Source organism: Nuphar pumila, chromosome 6 (genome assembly GCF_984573655.1).
Source record: "Nuphar pumila chromosome 6, dmNupPumi1.hap1.1, whole genome shotgun sequence".
In the NCBI taxonomy this organism is placed as follows: Eukaryota; Viridiplantae; Streptophyta; class Magnoliopsida; order Nymphaeales; family Nymphaeaceae; genus Nuphar; species Nuphar pumila.
The window spans coordinates 108249123-108263757 of record NC_143254.1 but is presented as its reverse complement, the minus strand read 5'-3'; the positions used below and the strand labels follow the sequence as shown (position 1 = coordinate 108263757).

At 36.9% G+C, this 14635-nt stretch overlaps 1 protein-coding gene across 1 annotated transcript; it reads left to right on the top strand.

Moving 5' to 3' along the window:
* Positions 1-12691: 12691 nt before the first annotated feature.
* Positions 12692-14383, top strand: LOC149835618 (putative WRKY transcription factor 11). The gene is made up of 3 exons (XM_090010593.1): positions 12692-13396; positions 13602-13727; positions 13859-14383. The coding sequence occupies exons 1-3, from the start codon at positions 12726-12728 to the stop codon at positions 14013-14015; spliced, it is 954 nt and encodes a 317-aa protein (XP_089866719.1). The 5' UTR covers positions 12692-12725; the 3' UTR covers positions 14016-14383.
* Positions 14384-14635: the final 252 nt, after the last annotated feature.

The window sequence follows — 14635 nt, the reverse complement described above, 5'->3', positions numbered from 1 at the left end:
TTAAAAAATATTGACATATAAATATAAATTAATGTTTGGAAACTATGAAACTATAAAATGCATATAAAAACATAAAAATTAACAAATTTTAGAATCAGAATAATATTTGATGAAGCCATCAATTTTAAAATAAGTGGCACTTGAAATCACTATTTTGTTGAGATTTAATCTTTTCTTGCAATAAAATCGTGACATTCTCAATCATGTCTGCGGTTTTCAGTTTTTGAATCTCTCTGCCATTCTGCTACAAAGAACACGATACCTTTTCACGCCAGTTTTTATGCTTTGTTTCATCTCTGCTGCATCAATTTAATTCAATTTGTTATTCCTTAAAAAAAAAAGAGTATGATAATTTGCTTAAATGTGTACAATGGAAACAAAGTGTTGTTGTAGTAGTGATATATGGAGTTACGTGCATGTACAGTGGATATATGTAGACTCTATGCAGTGGACATGTGAGTTACGTAGAAGGCTGGTAAATGAACCTAGGAACTTGTGTCTCGGCTCGCCACGAACTCATTCGTGATCAGTTCGTATAGCTGCCGAGCCACGAGCAACTCGTTTAGTTTAAACAAATCGAGCTAGAGAGAGCTCATGTATATATATATATATATATATATATATATATATATATATATATATATATATATATATAAAGGAAGAATGCATAAATTATATATACAAAAATATGATGCATGGAAAATATATAAATAAAATATAAACTATTAAGTGTAATATATATAAAGCCTAATACATACAAAAAATATATATTCCATGTATAAATAACATGGAATGTTTTCACATGAGCCAGCTTGTGTTCAGCCTGTCTCATTTACGGATGAGCCTGCCTAAACACGATCACGAGTTGAGTTACGAGCTCAATCCACTGGTAAACGGGCCGAACCCAAACATGCCAGCCCTTGTGAGGTATACATGTAGCGGGGTTACTAAGAGTGGTGCTTATCATTAGTGGGTTATTAACATGAAAATTCATGCTTCGTATTGAACCATAAAGTAAGAAGCCTAAAAGCCATCATAATTGTATTGGAAAGGTGTAGAAAGACTCCCAACACTGTATACATTCATAGTGAATGTAATCTTCATGAAAAAGGGCAAAGGCTGTGAGGAATAAAAAAAAATATTCCACTCTTTTTCTTATATATTTTATTTTTGAGCTGGTGTTTGTCATATTGATCAAGGGTTGGATTTTTTCCTTTTCCTAACATTAGTTGTTGCCACAATGTGACGCCATTCATTGGCCCTCCTTTTTAATAGGGAGCTGCCATTAAGTGTTCGGCCAGAACACTGGATCTGCTTGGGGGTTGACAACTGTCACATGTTCACATTTAAATTGTAGAACCAGGAGTTCCTGAAACACAGGCGATCCTGCTTCTTAAGAAAAACCAAAGGCCCTCTCTCTCTCTCACACACACACAGAGAGAGAGAGAGAGAGAGAGAGAGAGAGAGAGAGAGAGAGAGAGAGAGAGAGAGAGAGAGAGAGAGTATGCATGATGCTTTGCAATTTCTTTTTGTCCAGTAATTTAATGGCTCAAGTTGGACTGGATTAATTATTCAAATAAATAATGAGAATAACATGGTTGATCTACTTAGTTATTTTTTTATTTTATTGCTGATATGGTACCTACCATATCGCATTTAAATATAAGATACACCATCTTAATTAGTAGGATATCGAACCAATTAAGATTTATGTGAACACTCCACTGCTCTCCAATGACCACCAACACTTTCATCATCCATTAAAAAGTCAATGGCCTGGTGTTAACGTGTTTAGAGAGTGCAATGAAAAAGTCATATCAGATCCCTTCCCATGAGTGTCAAAAACCCCTTGCATTAATGAGGGCAAGGGATAAGCCCTTGCTCAGCAGAAGCTGGGCGACTCCATAAGAGCAAGGGGTGCGCCACAGATTTACAGCATCAGAAAGATGTCTGTAAGTATGGCAGACTAAGCCAGCATGACTAGGTCTTTGATCCTAATAGTGGTTTCCCCGTCCTTCATAAAAAATGGCCTACCTTAGCTCATATACATTTTTTTTTTGGATAATCCGAGAGAAAACCCCTTCATCGACTTCACCGTAGCTCACATTTGCCTAAACATTATTGCAACGAGGTCAACTTTTGTTAAAAGATGCTCACATAGCTTAACAACATTGTTGAGATTTGGATGTCATGTGAGGATAAGGGTAATCTGGTCTTCCAGAATCCGTTGGATGTACATATGGAAAGACTTATGTATACCAAGCTACAAATTAGGAAAGTAGCTTTTCTTTGTATATTTTGTGTATATCTTTCCTTGTAAATCGGTAATCCCATGTTATTAGAAAAACCACACACATATATTCTGGTTTTGTATCCTATTCTGAAATATAAGATACAATTTTCTCCCTGAACGGATCTGTCAATTTCACATGGTATCAGAGCCGATGATACTTGGCCATCTAGAGCCCTTTGCAAAGTTGATTTAATGTCTGTCTTAAACCGAGATCGAGTTCGATCTTTCTTTCTCGCCAGCACTGACTGCATGCACTGTGTTCGGTTTCCTACACCTTATCTTCATTGATGTAGCACCATTGGCATGAGGATATGCACCATTGACGTGAGGATTTGCCCCCATTTCAGCCTCTGAGATAAGGTATCATGTGATCACTCTGCTTTTTGTTCAATGACTGAAACTAGTTTTGGTTCCTCAAATGGATCTAATAAAACCGCAAGTCCTTTCTTCTTGCACCATTCAGACAACCCAAAAATGATTCTTGTGTCTCAACCTCTCGATGGAGACAACTATGCCACTTGGAGTCGAGCCATGATCATAGCTCCAAGTGCAAAAAACAAGGTCTGATTCACAAATGGATCCGTCACAAAACTTAAAAACGGGTCACCAGATTATCCAAAGTGGGTGAGACGTAACAACATGATTTTGTCATGATTGTTAAATTCAATCTCTTGTGATCTTGCCGACAATGTTATCTATGCTATAACTGCTCATGAAGTATGATTAGACTTGCATGAGCAATTTCTACAAAGTATTGCTCCTCGGATATACCAAATCCAATATGCTATCGTCCATCTTTGTCAAGACACCATGTCAGATGCTACATATTTCTCTAAACTTAAGGGTTTTTGGGATGAATTGTCATCCTATAGCCCCTTGCTCAAATGCACTTGTGGTGTAGAGCATAAAAGGGTATTTCAGTTTCTTATGGGTCTTAATGACTCATACAATACAACTAGAGGTCATATTCTACTAAAAGATCCGCTGCCATCTGTTACAAAAGTGTATGCTCTCTTGATTCAAGACGAACAAAGTAGAGAAGCTAGGACTATACTTGTCACAACATCTAATAAATCTGCCGTGTTCAAGCAACACATATTGATCAACCTGATTCAGTGGTGAATGATTTTCAATTCGGTTCAAGTGATTGTGGTAAAGGTCCTAGAGATGGACGTCCCACCTGCTGTCACTATGGTGAATCTAATCATATTAAAGAAAAGTGTTTCAAACTTCATGGTTATCCACCAGAACATTGGTTGCATAAACTAAGATCAAGCGGTTGAACACCTACTTTGTCAATCAATACAACCTCATCTCATGGAAGCAAGGTAAAAGAAATAACAGATTAGACGTTGCGTCACCCAGGGTGAGTATAACCAACTCATGGTCTTCATCAAATGCAAATCTTCAACAACCAACTTCATAGGTTTGTTTTTTCATTCTCCTTCTCATGTGTCATGGATCATTTACTTAGGAGCCAGTGATCACATTATTTCTTCTCCTACATTTTTTTATAAATATGAAAAGTCTAATACTCATGTCAAACTTTTAAACCTCGGTGTGGTCATCACACCAAAGTATGGTACAAATTTCAAACACCATATCTTTAAAGAATGCCTTGTACATTTCATCATTCAAATTTAATCATATTTTTGTTAGTTAGTTAACCATTCCTAAATTGTTCGGTTATCTTTTTTCCTAACTCGTGTATTATTTAGAACCTTGCATCGAAGATGAAGATTAGAGCAGGTAAGGATTGAGATAGGCTTTACATGCTGAACATCTCTCAACCTATTGTTGACACCTTGACTTCTCCCGTGGATTGTTCTAGTATTTGGCACCAACGTCTTGGTCATCTTTCGTCTGTTCGTATGAAACTTTTTAAGCAATATGACTCTAAAATTTTTGCTGAAAATTTATGCCATTGTGATCTGTGTCATCGTGCTAAAAAATCTAGATTATCTTTCAGTTATAGTGAAATCTCTACCAACAATGTTTTTGAATTAGTTCATATTGATATTTGGGGACCCTAATCTCAAAGTTCCTTCACTAGGGCTCATTATTTTCTCATTGTTGTAGATGAATTTTCTCGATGTGTTTGGGTGTATTTGATGCGTCACACGAGTGAATCCAAACATCTTATTCAATTTTTTTTTCATATGGTTCAAAATCAGTTTCAACGTTAGGTTAAGTCTATTAGATTTGATAATGGATATGATTTTTTCTCTCATGAATTTCAAGGTTTCTTTGAAAATAATACAGTGCATCACCAACATAGTGATGTGTATACGGCTTAGCAAAATGGTGTGGTTAAACGAAAACATAGACATCTGCTGAAAGTAGCATGATCTCTAATATTTCAAGCCAACCTACCATTCAAATTTTAGGAGAATTGTGTTTTGACCATTGCTTACTTGATAAATCAGACTCCCACTCTTTGACTTGGAGAAAAACACCATATGAGATATTGTTCAATAAAAAACCAATATATTATCATCTCAAAGTCTTTGGATATCTATGTTATGCCACTAACACAAATCAAAATAAATCTAAATTTGATCCAAGAGCTAAGAGGTGTATTTTTGTTGTTTATCCATTTGAATAAAAAACATATAAAGTATATGATTTAGAATCTCATAGGCATTTTATGAGTCATGATGTCATTTTTTAGGAGTTATTATTATTTTCATACGATAAACAAAGGTGACAATGATGTGGTGTTGCCAATCCCTTCGCCCATGGAAGAATCACCTATTGAGACAGAGCCCATCAACCATTCCAACTCATCACCCACCCATGCAAATGCTCACCCTGAAAATATCGTTGAGCCTACTCTATCTAAACCCCCAACTGTTGAAAATAAACTCAGAAGATCCATTCATGAGAAAAGACCCTCTGTTATGTTGAGAGATTTCTATTGTACATATGTTCAATCCAAAACAGATTCTCTCATCTCTTCAAGCAAAGAATCAAGTGGTATGCAATTTCCTTTTGTCAATTGTGTCTCTTTCAATAAATTCTCTCCATCTTATAAAAAAATCTTGTTAACCATTTTCACTATGGATGAATCCCAGTTATTCAAACAGGTTGTTCAAGATACTTGCTGGCGTGATGCTATGAATATGAAAATACAAACTCTAGAGGAGAACAACACCTGACCTATTACTCCCCTTCCTGAATGGGTCAAACCTGTCGGGTGTAAATGGATCTATAAGGTGAAGTATAAAGCTGATGGGTTCATTGAATGATACATGGCCAAATTATTAGCAAAGGGTTATTCACATTAGAAGAAATTAGATTACCATAAAACCTTTGCTCTTGTTGCCAAATTAGTCTTTGTTAGATTCCTACTTACCATAGTTACTTTGAAAAATTGGACCCTTCATCAAATGGATATTCACAATGCATTTTGCATGGAGATTTGAATGAGGATGTTTACAGGGATATGCCCATCCCGAGATTACCACACAAGAAGAGAATATGGTATACAAACTTAACAAATCCTTGTATGAACTAAAACAAGCTCCCAAAAATTGGTTTTCAAATTTTTTGTCTACATTAGAGCAATATGGTTTTGCTCAATTAAAGGCTGACTACTCGTTATTCACATATTCCAAGAATAAATTTTTTGTTGCCATTTTAGCATATATGGATGATGTAGTGATAGCATAGAATGAAGGTTGATGAGCTAAAAGAATATCTAAGCAAAAATTTCCGTATGAAGGATCTTGGCCTACTGAAATATTTTCTAGGCATAGAAGTCTCTAGATTCAAAGCTGGAATATGTCTGACCCTAAGAAAATATGGCTTGGATATTTTAAATGAATCAAGGATGTTGGGAGCTAAGCTAGTTGAATTTCTAATGGATTAAAAGTTGTCATTAACGTCTACTGAAGGAGAGGAAGTATAAGATCGATCTGTATATTGTAGATTGGGTTGGGCATCTAATTTATCTGACTATTATGCATCTTGACGTCATGTATACTGTTTATATTTTGAGTAGATTCATACAGACAACAAGAAACCTCACCTAGAGGCAACTGAGCATGTGATATGCTATTTGAAGAAGAGTCCTCGTCAAGGTATTCTCCTTTCAACCTCATTCGAATTGCACATTAAAGCCTATTGTGGTTCAGATTGGGCAAGATGATCAGAGTATCGAAAGTCAGTAATGGGATATTGTATTTTCTGGATAAGAGTCCAATATCGTGCAAGACCAAGAAACAAAACACGATTTTTCGCTTGTCTTCAGAAGTGAAATACCATGCCATGGCTATTGCCACTTGCAAAATAACTTGGTTGAAGTTTCTCTTCAAAGATCTTCAAGTTGAAGTGACCTAACCTATGGATCTAATGTGTGATAATTAGGCGGTGATTCATATCACATCAAATCCACAGTTTCACAATCATCTGGTTCAAGAGAAGCTCACTGATGGTGTCATTGCAACTACCTATGTTCAGTCAAAAGATCAAGTTGCTGGTTTCTCTATAAAGGCCTTAGGGAAGGAATAGTTTATGTTTTTGGTCAGCAAATTGGGAGAGTTTTAGATCTCCACTCTCCAGTTTGAGGGGGTGTTGAGATTTAGATATCGTGTGAGGATAAGGGTCATATGGTCTTCCAGAATCCGTTGGATGTGTGTACATTTGGAAAAACATGTATAACAAGCAACAAATTAGGGGAATAACTTTTCTTGTATATTTTGCATATCTTTCCTTGTAAATTAGTAATCCCACGTTATTAAGGAAACCACACATTTATATTCTAGTTTTATATCCTATTCTGAAATAGAAGATGCATTTTTCTTCATGAACGACTATCAATTTCACAATGTTAATGCAACATGAATGAAAGTGTCTTTTTAACATGAAAGGGTAAGGAAATATTTTCAATCAATTAGTTGAACGTTGCCAACATTAATATAAAGAATTTAAGGTTAAATTAACTCATGCACACACACACATTAACTCATATGGACATGCATGCATGTGTGCGCATGTATGTCATGCATTATTTCAAGTGTTTTTTTTTATATCTCAAAGACACTATACCTGGCATGAAGACTTGGTGGTACTAGCTTAGCCTGCCATACCTACGATTGCCATAACGACAGAATAAAACTTCGAAACTAGGGCCCTCACCTGTGAAGCGTATGCAGGGAGTCAGTTTGCACAAAGGGGAGACACCCACAAGAATCAAACCTTGACCACCTGTCTAGCAGTCAAGGCCCCACCCCACTACACCCAACCCCCCCTTGGGGATATTTCAAGTGACAATTTTAGTTTTATTTACACTAGTCGATGATGATGGTAAATTGTTAGATATAGAATTACAAACATGAAAATTCTTTTCCATTGAGTCCAACTCATCGTTCATTGCCTCATTCTAGAGTTCAGACTGATTAGAAACAATTGCATATTCAAAACTCAAGTTGTCAAGAGTTTCATCCAAATACATGGAATAATATAGTTCCTCACTTAAGAATGTGTAATAATCATTTAAATAAGATGGAAGAGTTCTTGTTCTTTTATGTCTAGTTACTGGTTATGAATTTTGCTCATTATTTATAATTGGATCATTATGCTCTAACTCTTGACTTAGTACCCCAGGATCATTTATAATATCCAGAAAGATATCATATTCAGGATAAAAAATACTTTCTTGAGTTTTCAAGAATTCTACCTCTCTACTTTCTATAAATCCCTTTTAAGGATTATATAGTCGATATCTTTTTGATCTCTTTGGGTATCCCATAAAGATGCATTTGATAGTCTTGTTATCTAACTTATCTCTCAGTGGACTAGAAATCAACACATGAGCAGGTGACCCCCACTTTCATAAATGACTCAAGTTTGACTTTCTACCAGTCCATAATTCATGGGAAGTAAGCTCTACAGCCTTATAAGGAACCTTATTCAGGATATACATGACAATACAAATTGCTTCTCTTCAAAATTTCTTGATAAGATTTGCATGTGCCAACATAGATCTTGTCATATCTATTAAGGTTTTATTCCTTCGTTCTGTTATAGCATTCTGTTGTGGTGTATAAGGCATAGTTGTATGATGAGTTATATTATTATCAATGCAAAAGTTTTTAAACTCATAAGAGTTATATTCATCTCCTCTATAAGATTTGATAACTTAGATTTTTCTTCCTAGTAATCCTTCAACTTCATGTTTGTATGCCTTAAACTTTTTTCAAGCTTCAGATTTCTTAAAAATTAGATATATGTATCCATACTTAGAGTAATCATCTATAAATGTAATAAAATATGATTTTCTTTTATGTGTTTCTACGGTTAAAGGTCCACAAATATCTGTGTGTGCCAGAACTAACAAGTCACATGCCCTACTTTCCTTAAGAAAATATTTTTTTGTTATTTTTTTTGATATGCATGGTTCACATTTTTTAAACTCTAAATTTTTAAGAAAAGGTAATCATCTCATGCGAATTATTCTTTCTATTTTATTGACATTTACATGCCCTAACCTTAAATGCCATAAATATGCATTAATACTAAATGCATAATCAATATAACAAAAAATATTCATTGTATTACTTATAGAAAGAGTTATATTAAGACAAAAAAGACCATGGTCAATATCATAATGACCCCTGAGCTTCACTTTTTTATCTTTTCTAATAGTGACCTTGTCATCCCGGAAGCAGATTTCGAAGCCCCTTTTAGCAAAATCTCCCACTGCTAAAAGATTTCTTCTCATAAAAGATACATAAAGTATATTTGTTAGTAGGAAACTGGTTCTTTCTACCTAAAGCCTATAGGTCCCTATCCTGACCACATTACTATACGTATTATTTTCCATATAAACCTTATGATCTCCAAGTTTCAACTCTTTCATTTTCATAAGTCCTTCCTTTGTCTTAGACATATGTCGTGTTGCCCCTGAATCAATCCACCACCTTGAGAGATCACTATTTGCGATCAATAATTCATATACAATGCATACTAATTCTCATTCTTTATTTACCAACTTTCCTGGATTCTCTTTTTTGGTTCTATTTGGACAAATATTTTTAAAATGATCAATTTTTCCACAGGAGAAACATGCTCTCTTGATTGTAGTCTTAGAGTTCTTAGTTTGCACTGGACACTTTTTGTTGAATTTATACTTCTTAAAATTTTTGAAGGATGTGCCTTTAAGCTTGAACTTGTGAGAGGTTGCCAGGAAGGATTCTTGAGTATTCATAACTTCTCCCATTCTGTCTTTTGACATGTGCTCTTGTTCAAGAGCTAATTGCAGAGGAAGCTCAGTTTGAGTAAGGCTTTTCTGGTTTAATCTCATAGCAACCGACAACATTTTTTATGTTGGAGGAAGGCTATTTAATATAGTAAAGATTTGCATGCGCTCGAGAATGCCATTTTCTGCTATGGCTAAGTCTTTAGCCATTACCGACATTCAATTCACATGATCGACCATGTTATCCGACTCTTTCATCTTGCCAGAATTATACTATTTCAGAAGAAATAGAATATGGGTCTCTGAAGTCATATTGTACTTCTTCTTGACTTCATCCATCATTCTCTTCGCAGTATCAAATACCTCAAACACTCGGATGAGATCATCTTGCATAAACATTAGAAGAGTTGCTCAAGCAAGTTGATCATCTTCAATAAACTTATTATGAGCTTTCTTCTCTTCTTCAATCGACTTATCGGTTGATGAAGATTCTATATTGTTTAATACGTATAGAGTCTTGTCATGCATTAATAGATATTTCATTTTTCTTCTTCACATTCTAAAATTTGTTTCATTTAATATTTTGATTTTGGATAACTCAGCCATAACAATTCAATTTGCTATATTCCTAATTATAAACAAATATTAGAATTAATAAAGGTTTTTCAACTAATATTTGTAAATGTAACTAGTTTTGATTTTTTTAAAATAGTTTAGCATGTAACATGGTCTTTAAGTATGCAAGAAACTCACAAAATTTGCTAAATTTAAGCATTTTTTGACAAAAATAAGTAGCAAGTAGTTTTCTGAAACTCAAAACCACTTTTCTGCAATTTTAGAAAGTAATGTGAGAGGTTCTATTTAAAAAAAATCACATAAACCAATTTTTGCAACTTTTTGAGTTAATCAGAAAGTTTGGGCACTTTTCTGTAATATCAGAAAAGTTCAGAGATCCTGTTTTGCAAAAACTTAATAAAACATAACACTTTCTAAAATTTCTGAGTTAATCAGAAAAGATAAACAACTTTTCTTTAAATTTCAGAATGTTAGAACTCTCTTTGAGTAAAAGTGGAAAAATAGAAAAATAGAAAAATAGAAAGACTTCAAAATAAATTGAATTAAACAGAAAAAAAAACACTTTTCTACAATATCGGAAAAGTCGTTATACCTCCAATCGCTTTTTATCAAAATTTTCATAAAATTCTGGGTCTAAATTAATTTTTTGTAAGTAAAAGAGGTATACGATAAGAACGAAAGGGAAAACCCGATTTAGGGTTCCCTGTTTCATTTTGTTCTAAAGGACAGGAAAAACCTGCTGCTGGAACAGTGCCGGAAAACATCGACTTATCCAACAGGAGACCTTCCGGCGACCTCCTTCGATTTGTCCGGGGACATCCACACCTTCTTCTCCCTTCTTTTCTATTTTTTTTTCTTTTGATGTCTTTGCAGACGGAAAAAAGGGTCGATATCGGTCGACATTTCGATGAGTGCACACAACATCCGATGCCACATGGCTATCAACCGGTGGCAGGATGCCACATGGGACCGAGCGACCGGTGGTTGTCGCACGCCGCTGAAGGTGGCTTGTTCGGCGACACCTCTTATCAACGACGACCCTCACAAAACCGCGACGACCAATCTGGCCTCCGACCGTAAGGTGAGCAAAGTTTTTTTTTTTATGTATTCAGCCGATGCCTCTTCAGACGTCTTTCGCCTGGTTCGAACCCCTTAGAAAAGAGAGAGATGAAAGAGGGAGTTGAAACCTTTTTCTCTCAATAATTTTTTTGTTTTCTTTTTCGGCACTGCGACCATCGAAAATCGAATGGTCTGATGCACAGAGGGAGAGGGTCAAAAAGACCGGGCCACCACCATGTTCGATCACCATCGGTGGTGGTTTTACTTTCCTCTTTCCAGAAAAAACAAAATCCTGAAGAGGGCCGAACCCTCTTCCACTTTTTTTTTTATAATTTTTTTGCAAATCGGGAACATGTTGGGTTTTTCGATTTGAGTAAATAAAAGAAGACTGACCTCTCATTTTGTTTTTGATTTTTCTCTATCTTTGCTCTTTTTTTGGTGATGAGTAATTGCCGTTTATCGATGTTCAATTTTCTGCATCAATGTGCGACTTCAGGCGGTACCGTCAGAGATTTATCAAACCTGCTCTGATATCAATGTAAGAAATCGAACTCTATGGCATCGAATTTGCAGCGGGATGAAGACTGCGTAGTTACGCTCGAAATAGCCAGGGACTCCAAACTCTCAAGTCATTAACAAACCAAAAATGCTTTTTCACGGTAACCGTGAATGCCTGTATGATTTCTTGGATGTCATTCATACATTGTTAACCATATCCTTTCACTACATTTTATACTTAGTGAAAAGTTCTAGTTCTGGGACATAACCCCTGAGAGAAACTCCTTCATCCCTCAAGAGACACGTCTCTTGAATTTAAATATTGTGATGGTTGAAAAGACCCCAACAATCACCTTATGGCCACATGACCTTACATTTGACTGTCTTTGATCCGAACCGAACTGACTCCCAGTATATTTTTTGATCCAAAATCTGAACCATTTGCAACCCTAGTTATGATATTTTCTAGAGTTCGTTTTTCATTGAAATATTTTTGAGAATTTTTTCTTGAATGAAATATTTTTGAGAGATTTCAAAGGCCATGAAAAACGCCACATTATTACGAAGAATTTCAAAAATCTCGCCTGCTTTTATGGGATATTATCACGGATTTTATGGTCTTACTTTAAAATTTGCTTTGATTTGAATAGTTTTTAATTATTCGAGTGCCTTTGCTTAAATTAATTTAGAAGAAGAAGTCCACTAAAGGAAAATTCGTCAACGAGGGCATTAAAGTCAAAACGAAAACAGCCAATACAGAAAAGTGTCTATCATTTCTCCTGAAGTTTAGGGGTTTGACCGTAGAGTTATGAAAGATAATCCTGACCTACGCGTGGACCACATCATTGGACTGGCCGCCCGATGCCAGTTCAGACGGAGAGACCGAGATTGGCCGTCCGATTAGGGAGTCACCTATGACTCTACCAGTCAACCCCGACTTTAACCGGCCTCTCTACCGGTTCCCACTATCATATAAATAAATTCCTGCTTTTCCCCTCCACCGACCCCGCAAGAGAAGAGACAGAGCGAGAGAGAGACAGAGAATTTGATGGTGGTGATCTAGAGTCTAGAACGGACCCGTTGGTGGGCTTGAAGGGGATGGCCATAGACACGATGGGATTCAAGAAGAACGGCGAGGAATTGAGGATCGAGGAGGCCGCTTCCGCGGGACTAAGGAGCATGGAGCACCTGCTCTTCCTCCTCTCCCAGCAAAAATCGCCCGATTTTGATCTCAACTGCAGCCAGGTCGCCGATCTGACCGTGACCAAGTTCAAGAAGATGATCGCCCTAATGAACCGGACCGGCCATGCCCGGTTTCGTCGCGGGCCGGCACCAACGTTCTCGACCGATCACGACGATCCCGAGTCTCAGGCGGGCTCGATTGGACCACCTTCGGTTCCGCTACCATCATCGCGGCAGAAGCAGTCTGCTTCTTGTCTTCCTCCTCTTCCTGCTGCTCCTCATGTGAATTACGATTCGATCGCCTTTCGCGGCTCGCAGAAGCAGACCGTGCCGAGCTCGAGCGTCTCGTCGCCAATGTCATCGACGAGCTCGTTAGTCTCGCCGGTGACCGGAGACGGGAGCGTCGTCTCCGGTGGCCAGGCGTTCTCGGCCCCTGTTCCTCGTGTGGGCGTCCAGTCGTCCGGCCGGCCGCCGCTCTCGTCGTCCACTGATTCGGCGAAGAGGAAGTGCCTGGGGGCACATGTGTTTCTGGGCCGGAATTCCTGCAATTGTGGTGCTCATGGAAGGTGCCATTGCTCTAAGAAGAGGTGAGAGGATTTATTCTCTCTTGCTTACAACTGTATAGAAATACAAACAAAAGCGAGATCCAATACAAATCCAGTAATTTCTTTCATTTTAAAAAACATTTGGACTCTATTTCTTCCTTGAAATAACAGCCTTGGACGGCATATAGTTGGATGCAGTTTTATAGCATGCCACTAAATTATCACTAATTTCCTTCTGTATGTTTAGGAAATCCAAAGTAAAGAGAGTCATCAGAGTGCCTGCCATTAGTTCAAAGATTGCTGATATCCCTGCCGACGAGTACTCATGGAGAAAATATGGGCAGAAACCAATAAAAGGTTCTCCATACCCAAGGTATATATCTGATATATACACCTCCCTGCTTATTTGGTTTTTGATATCTATCAATTGAGAGCTTTTAAGGGTGTTAGCTAGATCTAAAGCTAGAGGGAAGTGTCTCATTTGTCTCATATCTTGTTGTGCAGAGGATACTACAAATGCAGTATCCTAAGGGGGTGCCCGGCGAGAAAGCACGTCGAGCGGGCGCCCGACGATCCATCGATGCTAATCGTCACGTACGAGGGCGAGCATCCCCATCCCCAGACCAATAACACAGCTAGTCTGGTGTTCGAGTCCTCTTGAGTGATTAATAGATGCGTGCAGGAGGAGAAACTTGACACCCATTTTCTTACTCTTCTCATCTTAAGATGGTGCAAATGAAACGAAGTATACTAGTTCATATAATGGTCAATGAATTATGTAAAATCGTGGTATAGAAAATATTTATGTTCTTCTTTCTTTCTCTGTTATCGTTGTGGTATAGAAAATATTTATTTTCTTCTTTCTTTCTTTGTTATCGTTGTGGTATATATGTGACCAACTTGGACATTGGTGCAGTTTAGAGGAAGATACGTTTTTATGATTTTAACAAAAAAAATGAAAGATTTTCTTGGTTGACTAGCTTAATGTACTCGCTTTTACATAAAAAGGATTCTTTTTTTTCTTTTCCCTTTAATTTCTTTTTCTTTTTTTGGGTGGATGGTGGCCTTGATTCTTGGCTGAATGTTGCGCATACCATTCGTTTACATCATTACAACTGTTATAAGTTGGTTCATCTTAAAAGTATGACTTGTTAAAATCGCCATTTTTAACCACCAACTCACCACCTACTACCTTTGGAAAAGTTTTCCCAGACATAATCAACTTCCACATCAAACACAACAAATGAGGGGAAAAAGATGTTACTATAAGAGAAAGAAGAA